Source organism: Salvelinus fontinalis, chromosome 3 (genome assembly GCF_029448725.1).
Source record: "Salvelinus fontinalis isolate EN_2023a chromosome 3, ASM2944872v1, whole genome shotgun sequence".
Lineage (NCBI taxonomy): Eukaryota > Metazoa > Chordata > Actinopteri > Salmoniformes > Salmonidae > Salvelinus > Salvelinus fontinalis.
Window position 1 is genome coordinate 44,667,575 of NC_074667.1, and position 14,234 is coordinate 44,681,808.

Here is a 14,234-nt window from a genome sequence, read left to right on the forward strand (position 1 = left end):
TGTGAATCCAACCATGGTGTCAGATTTTAAAAATGCTTTATGGCGAAAGGATACCTTACGATTATTTGAGAACATAGCCCAGCAGACAAATCATTACAAACAGTAACCAGCCAAGTAGAAGAGTTACACAAGTCAGAAATAGAGATAAAATGAATCCATCACCTGTGATGATCTTCATATGGTTGCACTCAGCAGACATTCATTTACTCAATAGATGTTCCTTTTGTTCGATAAAGTCTCTTTATATCCAAAAACCTCCGTTTTGTTCGTGCGTTTTCTTCAGTAATCCACAGGCTCAAACGCAGTCAAAACAGGCAGATTAAAAAATCCAAATTGTATCCGTAAAGTTCATAGAAACATGGCAAACGATGTTTATATTCAATCCTCAGTTTATTTTTAGCCTAAATAATCGATAATATTTCAACAGGACAATAACGTCGTCAATATAAAAGGTAAACAAGAAAGGCACTCTCTCGGTCGCGCGCATAAAAAAAGCTCTGTGACGACTGCTCTTACTTCCTCATTTTTCAGAATACAAGCCTGAAACTATTTCTAAAGACTGTTGACATCTAGTGGAAGGCATAGGAACTGCGATTTGAGTCCTAAGTCAATGGATACTGTAATGGCATTGAATAGAAAACTACAAAATAAATAAAAAAACTGCTTCCCGAATGGATTTTTCTCAGGTTTTCGCCTGCCAAATCAGTTCTGTTATACTCACAGACACTATTTTAACAGTTTTGGAAATTTTAGAGTGTTTTCTATCCAAATCTACCAGTTATATGCATATCATATCTTCTGGGTCCGAGAAGCATGCAGTTTAATTTGTGCATGCTTTTCATCCAAAATTCCGAATGCTGCCCCCTACCCTAGATAAGTTAAATAAATCAAAAAAAAAATTATATTTGAGATTCTTCAAAGTAGCCACCCTTTGCTTTGATGACAGCTTTGCACACTCTTGGCATTTTCTCAACCAGCATCATGAGGTAATCACCTGGAATGCATTTCAATTAACAGGTGTGCCTTGTTAAAAGTTAATTTGTGGAATTTCTTTCCTTCTTAATGAGGTTTGAGCCAATCAGTTGTGTTGTGACAAGGTAGGGGTGGTATACAGAAGATAGCCCTATTTGTTGGAAGACTAAGTCCATATTATGGCAAGAACAACTCAAATAAGCAATGAGAAATGACAGTCCATCAACTTTAAGACAAAATGGAAAATGTCAAGAACTTTGAAAGTTTCTACAAGTGCAGTCGCAAAAGTGCACTCTACAAGTGCAATCGCCATTTTACCTGTGGTTGTTGTTTTAGCTGATTAGCTGTTGTTGTCTTACCCATTGTTGTCTTAGCTAGCTCTCCCAATCAACACCTGTGATTGCTTTATGCCTCACTTTTTGTCTCTCTCTAATGTCAATATGCCTTGTATACTGTTGTTTAGTATAGTTATCATTGTTGTAGTTTACTGGGGAGCCCCTAGTCCCACTCAACATGCCTCAGATACCTCTTTTGTCCCACCTCCCACACATGCTGTGACCTCACCCAGCACAACTAGTTCGTCCAGAGATGCAACCTGTCTTATTGTCACTCAATGCCTAGGTTTACCTCCACTGTACCCTGCACCCTACCATACCTCTGTATGTACATTATGCCCTGAATCTATCCTACCGCACCCAGAAATCTGCTCCTTTTACTCTCTGTTCCGAACGCACTAGACGACCAGTTTTTATAGCCTTTAGCCGTACCCTCATCCTACTCCTTCTCTGTTCCTCGGGTGATGTAGAGGTTAACCCAGGCCCTGTGTGTCCCTAGGCGCTCTCAGTGTTGACTTCTGTAACCGTAAAAGCCTTGGTTTCATGCATGTTATCAGAAGTCTCCTCCCTAAGTTTGTTTTACTCACTGCTTTAGCACCCTGATGTCCTTGCCGTATTGCCGATTTATATCCCCAACTACAACATTTTTCGTCAAGATAGAACTGACAAAGGGGGAGGAGTTGCAATCTACTGCAGAGATAGCCTGCAAAGCTCTGCCATACGTTCCAGGTCTACGCTCAAATATTTCGTGGTTCTAAATTTAAAAATGAATCTCTCCAGAAGTACAGTGGGGCAAAAAAGTATTTAGTCAGCCACCAATTGTGCAAGTTCTCCGACTTAAAAAGATGAGAGAGGCCTGTAATTTTCATAATAGGTACACTTCAACTATGACAGACAAAATGAGAAAAAAAATCCAGAAAATCACATTGTAGGATTTTTAATGAATTTCTTTGCAAATTATGGTGGAAAATAAGTATTTGGTCGTTAACAAAAGTTTATCTCAATACTTTGTTATATACCCTTTGTTGGCATTGACAGAGGTCAAACGTTTTCAATTCGACCAGAAGGCCTGATTCACGCAGTCTCCTCTGAACAGTTGATGTTGCGATGTGTATGTTACTTGAACTCCGGGAAGCATTTACTTGGGCTGCAATCTGAGGTGCAGTTAACTCTGATGAACTTATCCTCTGCAGCAGAGGTAACTTTGGGTCTTCCTTTCCTGTGGCGGTCCTCATGAGAACCAGTTTAATCATAATGCTTGATGTTTTTTTAATTAAAAAAATATATATATATTTCACCTTTATTTAACCAGGTAAGCTAGTTGAGAACAAGTTCTCATTTACAACTGCGACCTGGCCAAGATAAAGCAAAGCAGTGCGACAGAAACAACAACACAGAGTTACACATGGAATAAACAAGCATTCAGTCAATAACAATAGGAAAAAAAGAAAGTCCAAATACAGTGTGTGCAAATGGCATGAGGAGGTAAGGCAATAAATAGGCCATAGTAGCAAAGTAATTACTATTTAGCAGATTAACACTGGAGTGATAGATGAGCAGATGATGGTGTGTAAGTAGTGATACTGGTGTGCAAAAGAGCAGCAAAGTAAATAAAAACAAAATGGGGATGAGGTAGGTAGACTGGGTGGGCTATTTACAGATGGACTATGTAAAGGTGCAGCGATTGGTTAGCTGCTCAGATAGCTGATGTTTAAAGTTAGTGAGGAAAATGTAAGTCTCCTGAGCAACAATGGAAACTCTCAAACCTCCGTAGCAACATGTTACCTTACCAAGCAGTTCTCCAATAAGGACCTGCCCTGACCTGGCATAAACCATTAACATCTTGAAATGGGTAGGCAAACATTTTTATGGACAGTGATCATGCATTAAAAGCAATGCTATTGCACATTTCACATAACAATGATTGGCCAATACTACAGCATAATATTACAGCAGCCATTTTGGAAAGCACATAGTGTTGAACAACAAGGTGCCTGATTGGCTGACTATCCTTTGTAGTTCAACGTGATGTGCATTCCAAAATGGCTGCTGTTGCTTCTGCTACCTAGCATGAGGATGAAAAAACTAGCAGTATTTAAATCTTCTTGATGTAACTTTTTGCATAATGGGAATATTTGGAAGACAGTTCCATGGACTATTCATGGATTGAGGTACGTTTTCCCGAGCCATAACTTGCTCCTGCTCTGCCTTGCACTAATCTAAACAGAAGCCCTCTCCGACCCCAATCAAAGGGTTGGAATCTAGTCTGGCTAGCTGACACCTAACTCAATGTGCTCCTGATTCCTTCAATGTGTACCATGCCAGTCGCATCAGCCAGAATACTTTGTCATATACACAAAAAAGAACATCCATCACAGATTTAGGAATACCATCCTCTACCCTCTACTCAGCCATAATAATGTCAAACCCAAAGCAAGGAATTTTACATCGAGTGTAATCGACTTCAGCCACTAGTGTAGGCCTACACAGTCTCGTGTTCCGGGCTGTAAATCAAGATTTCTGTCTTCGATTTTCTGTCATGGATAATGAGACATTCCCTGAACATTTACATGTTTTCATCAGAAAGTTACAATATTTTCTGAAGAGTTTGGCAAACACTTTCATGAACAACTACAACATGAAAACATATGTGTAGTTGTTAAATGAGTAATTAAAGACAACATTTAGTTTAATTTGAATTGATAATCACAACATTTCTTAGGCTAAGCATTTCAGATCGTTAGGAATAATCACAAGCCATGGTATGAAGGAATGAAGCCATATCTTTACTAATTGTCAGCCTTGTATTGGAAGTTGGTGCTACTTGACAGAGGAAGTTAATTCAATGTCAAACAGTCTGTGTTTCATTATAATTTTATACTGACAAAACTGGCATATCTAAGAATGTTCAAAGTACAGTATAGCTGAGCAAGGTTTATGTCCATCAGTGACATTATTTGTTTCTGATTAGCTGTTTCTTCTCTAGTTATCATAACATAAGATAAATTGGAGGCGGGGCGTGGGGGTCACTGAAACAACATACAAAACATGTGGGGCTATGCACAGGTTGATCATATTTTGTTCAAATTGGTTGCCACTGTGTATCTATTGCAGGGCTCTCCATCTTCCTGGAGCAATATCGTCCTGCAGGTTTTAGCTTCAATCCTAATCTAGCGCTCCTGATTCTAATAATTAGCTGGTTGATAAATTGAATCAGGTTAGTTACAACTGAGATTGGAATCGAAAACAGGGAGAGGCCTGATCTACTGGGACCTCAACAATTTGAGAAAACTTTGAATAAATCATGTTGAGCATTCAATTACAAGATTTGCTGTGGTTTAATCCAGATCTATTTAAAATACATGAATAGTACATGTTACATCTGCTTTTAGACACTGCTTTTAGACCCTTTTCTAATTTATTTCACTGAAAAGTGTTGAAGCCAATGAAAATGCATTCCCTATATTAATGAAAAACAAAACATGTCAATACTTTATATAAGCTATTTCTGATCATGTCCCCCCCTGAAATACACTCTATAGCAGGGCTGTTCAATATCAGTCCTGGATGGCCAAAACATTTCTGTTTATCATCCTCTCCTTCTAATACGGGAATAATTCAGACCTGGGACACCAGGTGAGTGCAATTACCAGGTAGAAACAAAAAACATGATAGTTTCAGCCCTCCAGGACCGTAATTAAACAGCCCTGCTAAAACAGTTTTTCTAAACTCCAGTCCTACAGTACCCCCAACAGTAAAATGTTTTGTTGTAGCCCGGGAAAAGCACACCTGGTTGAACTTGTCATATAATCATTCAGCCCTCAATGAGTTGAATCAGGTGAGTTTGTCTGGGGCTACAACAGAAATATATGTTGTTCGGTGTACTCGAGGACTGGAGTTAGGAAACCCTGCTCTAAAGTATAATAATATTTTTTGGGGGTCAAACTACACATATTTCCATGTTTCAAACAATCATTAATATGCATGCGCTGCTGGTGTTCCATCAACAGGGAACAAAGATTGATCTAACTTTGAATTGTTGATAGCAAACTTGCTATTATACACTGAATATACCAAACACTATGAACACCTTCCTAATATTGAGTTGCCACGCTGCATTTCTCCCTGAGAACAGCCTCAATTCGTCAGGGCATGGATTCTACAAGGTGTCGAAAGCTTTCCACAGGGATGCTGGCCCATGTTTACTCCAATGCTTCCCACAGCAGCATCAAGTTGGCTGGATGTCCTTTGGGTGGTGGACCATTCTTGATGCACACAGGAAACTGTTGAGCGTAAAAAAACAGCAGCGTTGCAGTTCTTGACACAAACCGGTACGCCTGGCACCTATTACCATACCCAGTTCAAAGGAACTTACTTTTTTTTGTCTTTTCTATTCATGCTCTGAATGGCACACATATCCATATCTCAATATTCTCAAGGCTAAAAAATCCTTCTTTAAGCTGTCTCCTCCCCATCATCTACACGAATTGAAGTGGATTTAACAAGTGACATCAATAAGGGATCTTACCTTTAAACTGGATTCACCTGGTCAGTCTATGTCATGGAAAGAGCACGTGTTCTTAATGTTGTATACACTCAGTGTATTCATGATATGACATTGCTAACCATACTCATTATATTTTTCTTCTTCTCTATAGGATATCTGACAGTAACAATTGAGCCCCTTCCTCCTGTTGTTGTGGGTGAAACTGTAACCCTGAAGTGCAACTTCAAGACTGATGGAAGACTTCGAGAGATTGTGTGGTACAGGGTGAGTAAAGCTACAAGCTCATGCTCTATACTGTATATGCCATGTACACTGGCCCATCAACTCTGATCTGTGTGGCTTAGTCACTTTTTGGTGTCACTTACAGTGCATTCTGAAATTATTCAGACCCCTTCACTTTTTCCACATTTTGTTACAGCCTTATTCTAAAATGGATTATATAAAAATATGCCCTTATCAATATACCCACAAAACCCATAAAGACAAAGCGAAAACAGGTCTTTAGAAATGTTTGCTAATTTATTCGAAATAAAAAACATCAGATCTTTTGTAATGAGACTCGAAACTGGGCTCAGGTGCATCCTGTTTCCATTGATCATCCTTGAGATGTTTCTACAACCTGATTGGACATAATTTGGAAAGGCACACACCTGTCTATATAAGATCTCACTGTTGACAGTGCATGTCAGAGCAAAAACCAAGCCATGAGGTCGAAGGAATTGTCCATAGAGGTCCGAGACAGGATTGTGTCGATGCAGAGATCTGGGGAAGGGTACCAAAACATGACTGCAGCATTGAAGGTCCCCAAGAACACAGTGGCCTCCATCCTTTAAATGGAAGAAGTTTGTAACCACCAAGACTCCTCCAAGAGCTGGCCGTCCGGCCAAACTAAGCATTCGGGGGAGAAGGGACATGGTCAGGGAGGTGACCAATAACTTGATGGTCACTCTGACAGAGCTCCAGAGTTCCTCTGTGGAGATGGGAGAGCCTTCCAGGAAAACAATCTTCTATGCAGCACTCCATCAATCAGGCCTTTATTGTAGAATGACCAGATGGAAGCCACTCCTCAGTAAAAGGCACATGTTAGCCCGCTTGGAGTTTGCCAAAAGGTACCTAAAGGACCCTCAGACCATGATGAACCAGATTCTCTTGTCTGATGAAACCAAGGTTGAACTCTTTGGCCTGAAGGCCAAGTGTCACGTTTCGAGGCAACCAGGCACCGCTCATCACCTGGCCAATACCATCCCTACGGTGAAGCATGGTTGTGTTACAACATCATGGAGTGGGTATGATTTTCAGCAGCAGGGACTGGGAGACTAGTAAGGATTGATGGAAAGATGATCGAAGCAAAGTACAGAGAGGTCCTTGATGAAAACCTGCTCCAGAGCGCTCAACACCTCAGACTGGGGCGAAGGTTCTCCTTCCAACAGGACAATGACCCTAAGCACACAGCCAAGACTATGCAAGAGTTGCTTCGGGACAAGTCTCTGAATACTTATGCTAATGTAATATTTCATTAAAAAAAATGTTTTGCGGTTATTTCTAAAAACCTGTTTTTGCTCTGACATTATGGGGTATTGTGTGTAGATTGATGAGAAACAAGCAATTTAAACAATTTTAGAATAAGGCTGTACCTTAACAAAATGTAGAAAAAGTGAAGGGGTCTGAATACCTTTTGAATGCACTGTATTTATACATTTTATAAGATGTACAGTACCAGTCAAAAGTTTAGACACACCTACTATTTATTTGTTTCTTTATTTTTAAGTTGTAATACATTGTAGAATAACAGGGAAGACATCAAAACTATGAAATAAAATATATGGAATATTGTAGTAACCAAGAAAGTGTTAAACAAATCAAAATATACTTAACAGGGAAGACATCAAAACTATGAAATAAAATATATGGAATATTGTAGTAACCAAAAAAGTGTTAAAGAAATCAAAATATACTTAACAGGGAAGACATCAAAACTATTAAATAAAATATATGGAATATTGTAGTAACCAAAAAAAGTGTTAAACATATCAAAATATACTTTATATTATATAAAATATACTTTAAAATATACACTGCTCAAAAAAATAAAGGGAACACTTAAACAACACAATGTAACTCCAAGTCAATCACACTTCTGTGAAATCAAACTGTCCACTTAGGAAGCAACACTGATTGACAATAAATGTCACATGCTGTTGTGCAAATGGAATAGACAAAAGGTGGAAATTATAGGCAATTAGTAAGACTCCCCCAAAAAAAGAATGGTTCTGCAGGTGGTGACCACAGACCACTTCTCAGTTCCTATGCTTCCTGGCTGATGTTTTGGTCACTTTTGAATGCTGGCGGTGCTTTCACTCTAGTGGTAGCATGAGACGGAGTCTACAACCCACACAAGTGGCTCAGGTAGTGCAGTTCATCCAGGATGGCACATCAATGCGAGCTGTGGCAAAAAGGTTTGCTGTGTCTGTCAGCGTAGTGTCCAGAGCATGGAGGCGCTACCAGGAGACAGGCCAGTACATCAGGAGATGTGGAGGAGGCCGTAGGAGGGCAACAACCCAGCAGCAGGACCGCTACCTCCGCCTTTGTGCAAGGAGGAGCACTGCCAGAGCCCTGCAAAATGACCTCCAGCAGGCCACAAATGTGCATGTGTCAGCATTTGGTCTCACAAGGGGTCTGAGGATCTCATCTCGGTACCTAATGGCAGTCAGGCTACCTCTGGCGAGCACATGGAGGGCTGTGCGGCCCCACAAAGAAATGCCACCCCACAACATGACTGACCCACCGCCAAACCGGTCATGCTGGAGGATGTTGCAGGCAGCAGAACGTTCTCCACGGCATCTCCAGACTCTGTCACGTCTGTCACATGTGCTCATGTGCTCAGTGTGAACCTGCTTTCATCTGTGAAGAGCACAGGGCGCCAGTGGCGAATTTGCCAATCTTGGTGTTCTCTGGCAAATGCCAAACGTCCTGCACGGTGTTGGGCTGTAAGCACAACCCTCACCTGTGGATGTCGGGCCCTCATACCACCCTCATGGAGTCTGTTTCTGACCGTTTGAGCAGACACATGCACATTTGTGGCCTGCTGGACGTCATTTTGCAGGGCTCTTGCAGTGCTCCTCCTTGCACAAAGGCGGAGGTAGCGGTCCTGCTGCTGGGTTGTTGCCCTCCTACGGCCTCTTCCACGTCTCATGAATCAGGCCTTTATGGTCAAATTACTGCAAAGAAACCACTACTAAAGGACACCACTATAAGAAGAGACTTTCTTGGGCAAAGAAACATGAGCAATGGACCTTAGACCAGTGGAAATCTGTCCTTTGGTCTGATGAGTCCAAATTTGCGATTTTTGTTTCCAAACGCTGTGTCTTTGTGAGATGCAGAATAGGTGAATGGATGTTCTCCGCATTTGTGGTTCCCACCGTGAAGCATGGAGGAGGAGGAGGTGTGATAGTGTGGGGGTGCTTTGCTGGTAACATCGTCAGTGATTTTATTTAGAATTCAAAGCAATCTTAGCAACATAACTACCACAGCATTCTGCAGCTATACGCCATCCCATCTGGTTTGCGCTGAGTGGGACTATCATTTGCTTTTCACTGGACAATGACACAACACATCTCCAGGCTGTGTAAGGGCTATTTGACCAAGAAGGAGAGTGATGGAGTGCTGCATCAGATGACCTGGCCTCCACAATCACCCAACCTCAACCAAATTGAGATGGTTTGGGTCGAGTTGGACCACAGAGTGAAGGAAAGCAGCAAACAAGTGCTTATTATATGTGGGAACTCCTTCAAAACTGCTGGAAAAGCATTCCAGGTGAAGCTGGTTGAGAGAATGCCAAGTTTGCAAAGCTGTCATCAAGGCAAAGGGTGGCTACTTTGAAGAATCTAAAATATATTTTTATTGGTTTAACACTTTTGGGTTATTACATGATTCTATATGTATTATTTCGTAGTTTTGATGTATTCACTATTATTCTACAATCTAGAAAATAGTCAAATAAAGAAAACCCCTTGAATGAGTAGGTGTGTCCAAACGTTTGACTGGTGCTGTAGGCCAAATTCCTTTTCCTCTTTCCTCTGGTGGTATAATGTGTCAGTCACATTTTAAGGAATACGGATGGCCAGTCAATTTAGGCCAGGTGTAGAGAGTGTCACTCTGGCTCTCAGTTTGTAACCTGATTTTCCTATCAGCAGGTCATTGCCTAGATATTACAAATATTGCCTAGTCAGACCATTACTCTATTCCACCTGGATGATAGACATTATTCGATTGGTACTGTTTGGCGTAGCACAGATCATTTTCGACCAACCTTAACGTGTCGATAGTTCCTTAATACCCGACTACGAAGAAATCCAATGTCTTCTAAACGTCCATGTCTAGTTGCAGAGGGTTCGTTTCGATTTAGAGTTTTACCGTTATTACCACGCACCTGTCTCAATCAATTAGAGAGGATTTGAAATAGGCAAGACAAGTACATAGTGTTGGATTACTTCATGTTTAATAACAAAGCACTTTTCTAAATTCAAACGAACCCCCTGAAACTAGACATGTTGGTTGACAGTACCTACAGTATGCCAAACAGTACCTAACCTGTAATGGCTAATGGAGCATCACATAAGCCCATTACAATCTGCTAGCTAGTTATTGCCATGTCTTAATGGTTCACAGCTGGTCACTCTGCAGTTATCACAACCCCAGTTGGTGGAATAAACTGCATAAATGTTCAAGATAATTAAGTACAGTATGTCAGAGAAAGAATGTCTTTGTCTCAGCCCCTCAAGCTCTAATTCTTGGGTCTGTAATGTTGCTGTTGCTTTGTGGATAATGTGTACCAAAACTATGCCCAGATATTTTGCATAAAATGGAAGCTAGTGTGACATTAATAGGCAGATGATTATAGATCAGAGGCTGGGTTTTGTCTACTGAAACAATGGTGTTCAAAAGAGGTCACACAGAAGCACTTGGATGGATATCAATGAAGCAACAGCTGTCAGCTCATGGCCTGATTATTTAATTTACCCTAAACTCCCCAATTAATCGCTGTTAAGGGTTATACAAGTATGCATGATGAATTATACTTTCTTTATTCTGTGGAATGCTGCAGTCATAGACAGTATCCTGACTGATATGTGAGTAGAACTTGAGCCAGTTAAGTTTATATGGAGTCCTTACCTTGTTGGGCTTGTAAGCTTCGTGCTCTCAAGGACTAGCCTACAATAATGTTTAATATTGGTGCAGATATGAATGCAAAGTATTTGAAGTAATTCAGTCTCTCTTGATCATAGCAATGCCTTTTACACAGTGAACATGTCTGCCCTTTGGGGGAATGGATTTGGAAGAGGACATTTAATAGAATTCAACAATAGATAATTTTTTTGGAGTCCTCACTATCATTTTTGCCACGCAGGAACTAGACTGTTATGGTATGCTGCTGTAGTATAAAACAAACTCCATAGAGAGCAAGGCTGTCCACATCAAGTATTGGATACTGAGGAAAATGCAGAGGTTGTAGAGAGAAACCAGCCTTATCTCTCTTGTGCCCACTGCTCGATGCAACCACGAATAAATTATAAATCAATTATCCACACTCAGCTGCCAAAGTCTCTTTAATCTCTGCCTTTTATTTAACTAAACTGTCAACTTCTCATTTCTCCCCCACATTCAAATGGAAGTGGAGTTGATACCCACCTGGGGAATCATCATATCTAATCGAAGTCTGGCCAACGAAACAGAAGCTGAATGAACTAAAGATCTCAGTTAGCCACTCATTCATTACCAGGTTGCCCTTATCTTAACAGATTCTGTTTGAGGATTCTGTAATGCACACCAGCACCAGACTGCTCCTTGAAATCTTGCATATCCTTAGCATGGCTAAGGTTTAGCGTAGTCCCTCAAGATAATTAAGATTGCTACTGAGAGGCTTTCAAGCTGGCCTAGTAGAGTGTTAGTGGGCAGCAAATCGGAATGTAGAAAGATGTCAAACATAGTCACCTAAAAAAGCTCAAATTACTATTCAAAACTTGTTCGTTTTACATTTTGAACAATCTCTATGTGTGGCATTTGACATAGCCCTGATAACAAAGATAATCATAAAAATCACAAAGTCAGACAACTTGGATAAACTGATGGAGGTTCAGTATGCCTCTTTTGTAAGTACCATTTTCTACATGCCTCTTTTCATAGTTCGGGAATTTATTATTGTTTTCTTGCACCTCACAAAGAAGCTATCCAGATCAGCGCAGTGCCTAATATCTCCCTGGAAGTTAGAGCAGATTTCCATCTTACTGTATGTCAACACTGTGTTTGTGTTAGGGACTTATCTGTGAGAGGAGATGTAATCCTCTGAATTACACAAAGATCAGTTCATTGGGAAGAAACCCATTTGGGCCTAAAGTAATTTTGGGGTAAATATTGGAAGATAAAGACTACACCAACATCCAAGATTGAAATGTGGTTTTGTGATCCTTTTCATTCTTGTTTCACCAATACCAATAATGCAAAAATGCTCTTTACAAAAAAATTATCAAAAGTAGGATCGGAAGAATCTCCAATTCCACATTTATATTGGTCATGGTGAGGTAGACAGTGAAGAGGAAAATACTGAAGGAAAAAAACCCAGATGGACTATAATACTAGAGAGGGCTCACTCACCATGAGTGTTTTTTTCCATCTATTGGATGTTTAAATGTATTAGTCAGACCAGACCACTATGCTCCTAAAGAAAACACATAAAAGCATCTCAAGTGTATGTGATATTCCACTGAGGGCCACATGAATGCTTTTATTTTGCAGTGGGTTCTGGCAGACCATGGATTAGGCACTGTGGATATGTAATACCATCAAACTGTCCTCAACATTGTAGTAGCATTTCATGATGGGGTTACAGATAGGAGAGTGGAGGAGAGAATATTTATCAGCTCTGAAACCATTCTGAACATGTGCAGTAGGGGCATGGAGGGATAAGATGCTGGCTGTGGAGGCCTGTGGAGACTTATCCTCACTGAGACGTGTGGCAGCTCACCTCATGCTGTGCTTGTTCTGATTATGTCACTATAATGAAGAGATACCCATGGCTCTCTCCCTATGGGGACCTCAGCAGTGTTGATGGTGACAGCGCAGGGTTTCCGCTTGGCTGCCTGTTGAGTGCCATTCTGCATTACGCTTAATTCTCCCTAGTTTAACCTCCCTCTCTCTCCCCGATTCCCCTCTCTCATTACTACATCCCTCCTCCCACTCTGACAGCACTCTTATGGGATCATCTCTCTGGCCAACATAGTCAGCAGAGCCCAGTGCCCTAAACATGGGCAATTTACCACGGACCTGTCACTAAGCTCATCTGTTTGAATTAATGCTCTCTCACACATAGGGTCCACATGGTTCAGGCAGGTTAACCTCAGCCTCTTCCATTATAATGTCTCAGGACCAGCTGTCTTCAACCTGCTCGTTGTCAGTTTGAGCTCTATTCTCACCTCATAGAAGAGATCGAAGATACTGTTATGAAAGGATGGAACTAATAGTGTTATCATGGAGATATTTATATACATATATATATATATTTAGTTTTTTTGCTTTCAACAGTCTGATAATTGATATTGCAAGACACCTGTGATGTTTAAGTTCAAGTTAATGATCTGAATGTGTCATTAGCCATTGAGAATTTGCTGGAATTTATATAATTCATATGAGCCTCTTGATTAAGTTGAATTGTAGAGTATTGATGTGAGCATTTGGTTAGACACATGATATTCTTCCACTTGAATAGATCACATGGGCTCTCATGCAGAAATGACTGTTGGTTGACAAGTGGAGATTGCAGAGAGAGAGAGGGGATTTAAAGGGGACAGCAAGTGCTGCACTTCAAAATAGAGGTAGGCTTACTTTCAATAATAGCCTATCTCAGATTTTCATTACATCAAGGCTTTGATGTTTGCTATCACTTTATAAGTGAACTGTAATGGGAGTAGCACTTATTTGTCAACTAGGCTTATTTGCTGTGGAATCCATTTTCCTTTTCACTGATTTTGCTTTTGTTCTGTGTAATGCATTACAGTCTCCCACTTGGGACTATTAGACAATGAGAGCCCATTTATTTGTGAGAGGTAGCCTAGCATAAATTTGTAGGATATATGAGAAGAACCTTGGTAGGAATAATATTTAACTCTACTAAATACAGTGTTATGAGCATGAGCAATGAACCTATAACTACCAAAGAAGTAAACAAAGGAATACAAAGCCACCATTATCTATGAACTAATTTTCAAATGTGATATAGGAACAATACAGTACCTCCCCCTCAATAACATTCCCTCTTATGACTTTCCAATCTTTTGTTGGTAAATGTTAGCTAACTGCTTGTACGTCTTTCAAAAATGGAAACATGCATGTAGCGGGGAAGTTTCCTGAAAATACGTATATATTAT

At 40.4% G+C, this 14,234-nt stretch overlaps 1 protein-coding gene across 4 annotated transcripts in view; it reads left to right on the forward strand.

The window, feature by feature from the left end:
- The window catches only part of LOC129850032 (immunoglobulin superfamily member 21-like), a 302,686-nt gene that overhangs the window by 128,554 nt on the left and 159,898 nt on the right, over nucleotides 1-14,234 (forward strand). For 2 of the 4 annotated variants that reach the window (XM_055916662.1, XM_055916663.1), the window contains exon 2: nucleotides 5,966-6,078. The exons of 1 other annotated variant lie outside the window; for it this stretch is intronic. In XM_055916662.1, the coding sequence (XP_055772637.1) occupies nucleotides 5,966-6,078 (113 nt within the window). Of the gene's footprint in view, nucleotides 1-5,965; nucleotides 6,079-14,234 lie in introns of those variants that run through there. One more of the 4 variants, XM_055916664.1, reaches the window with a different exon arrangement.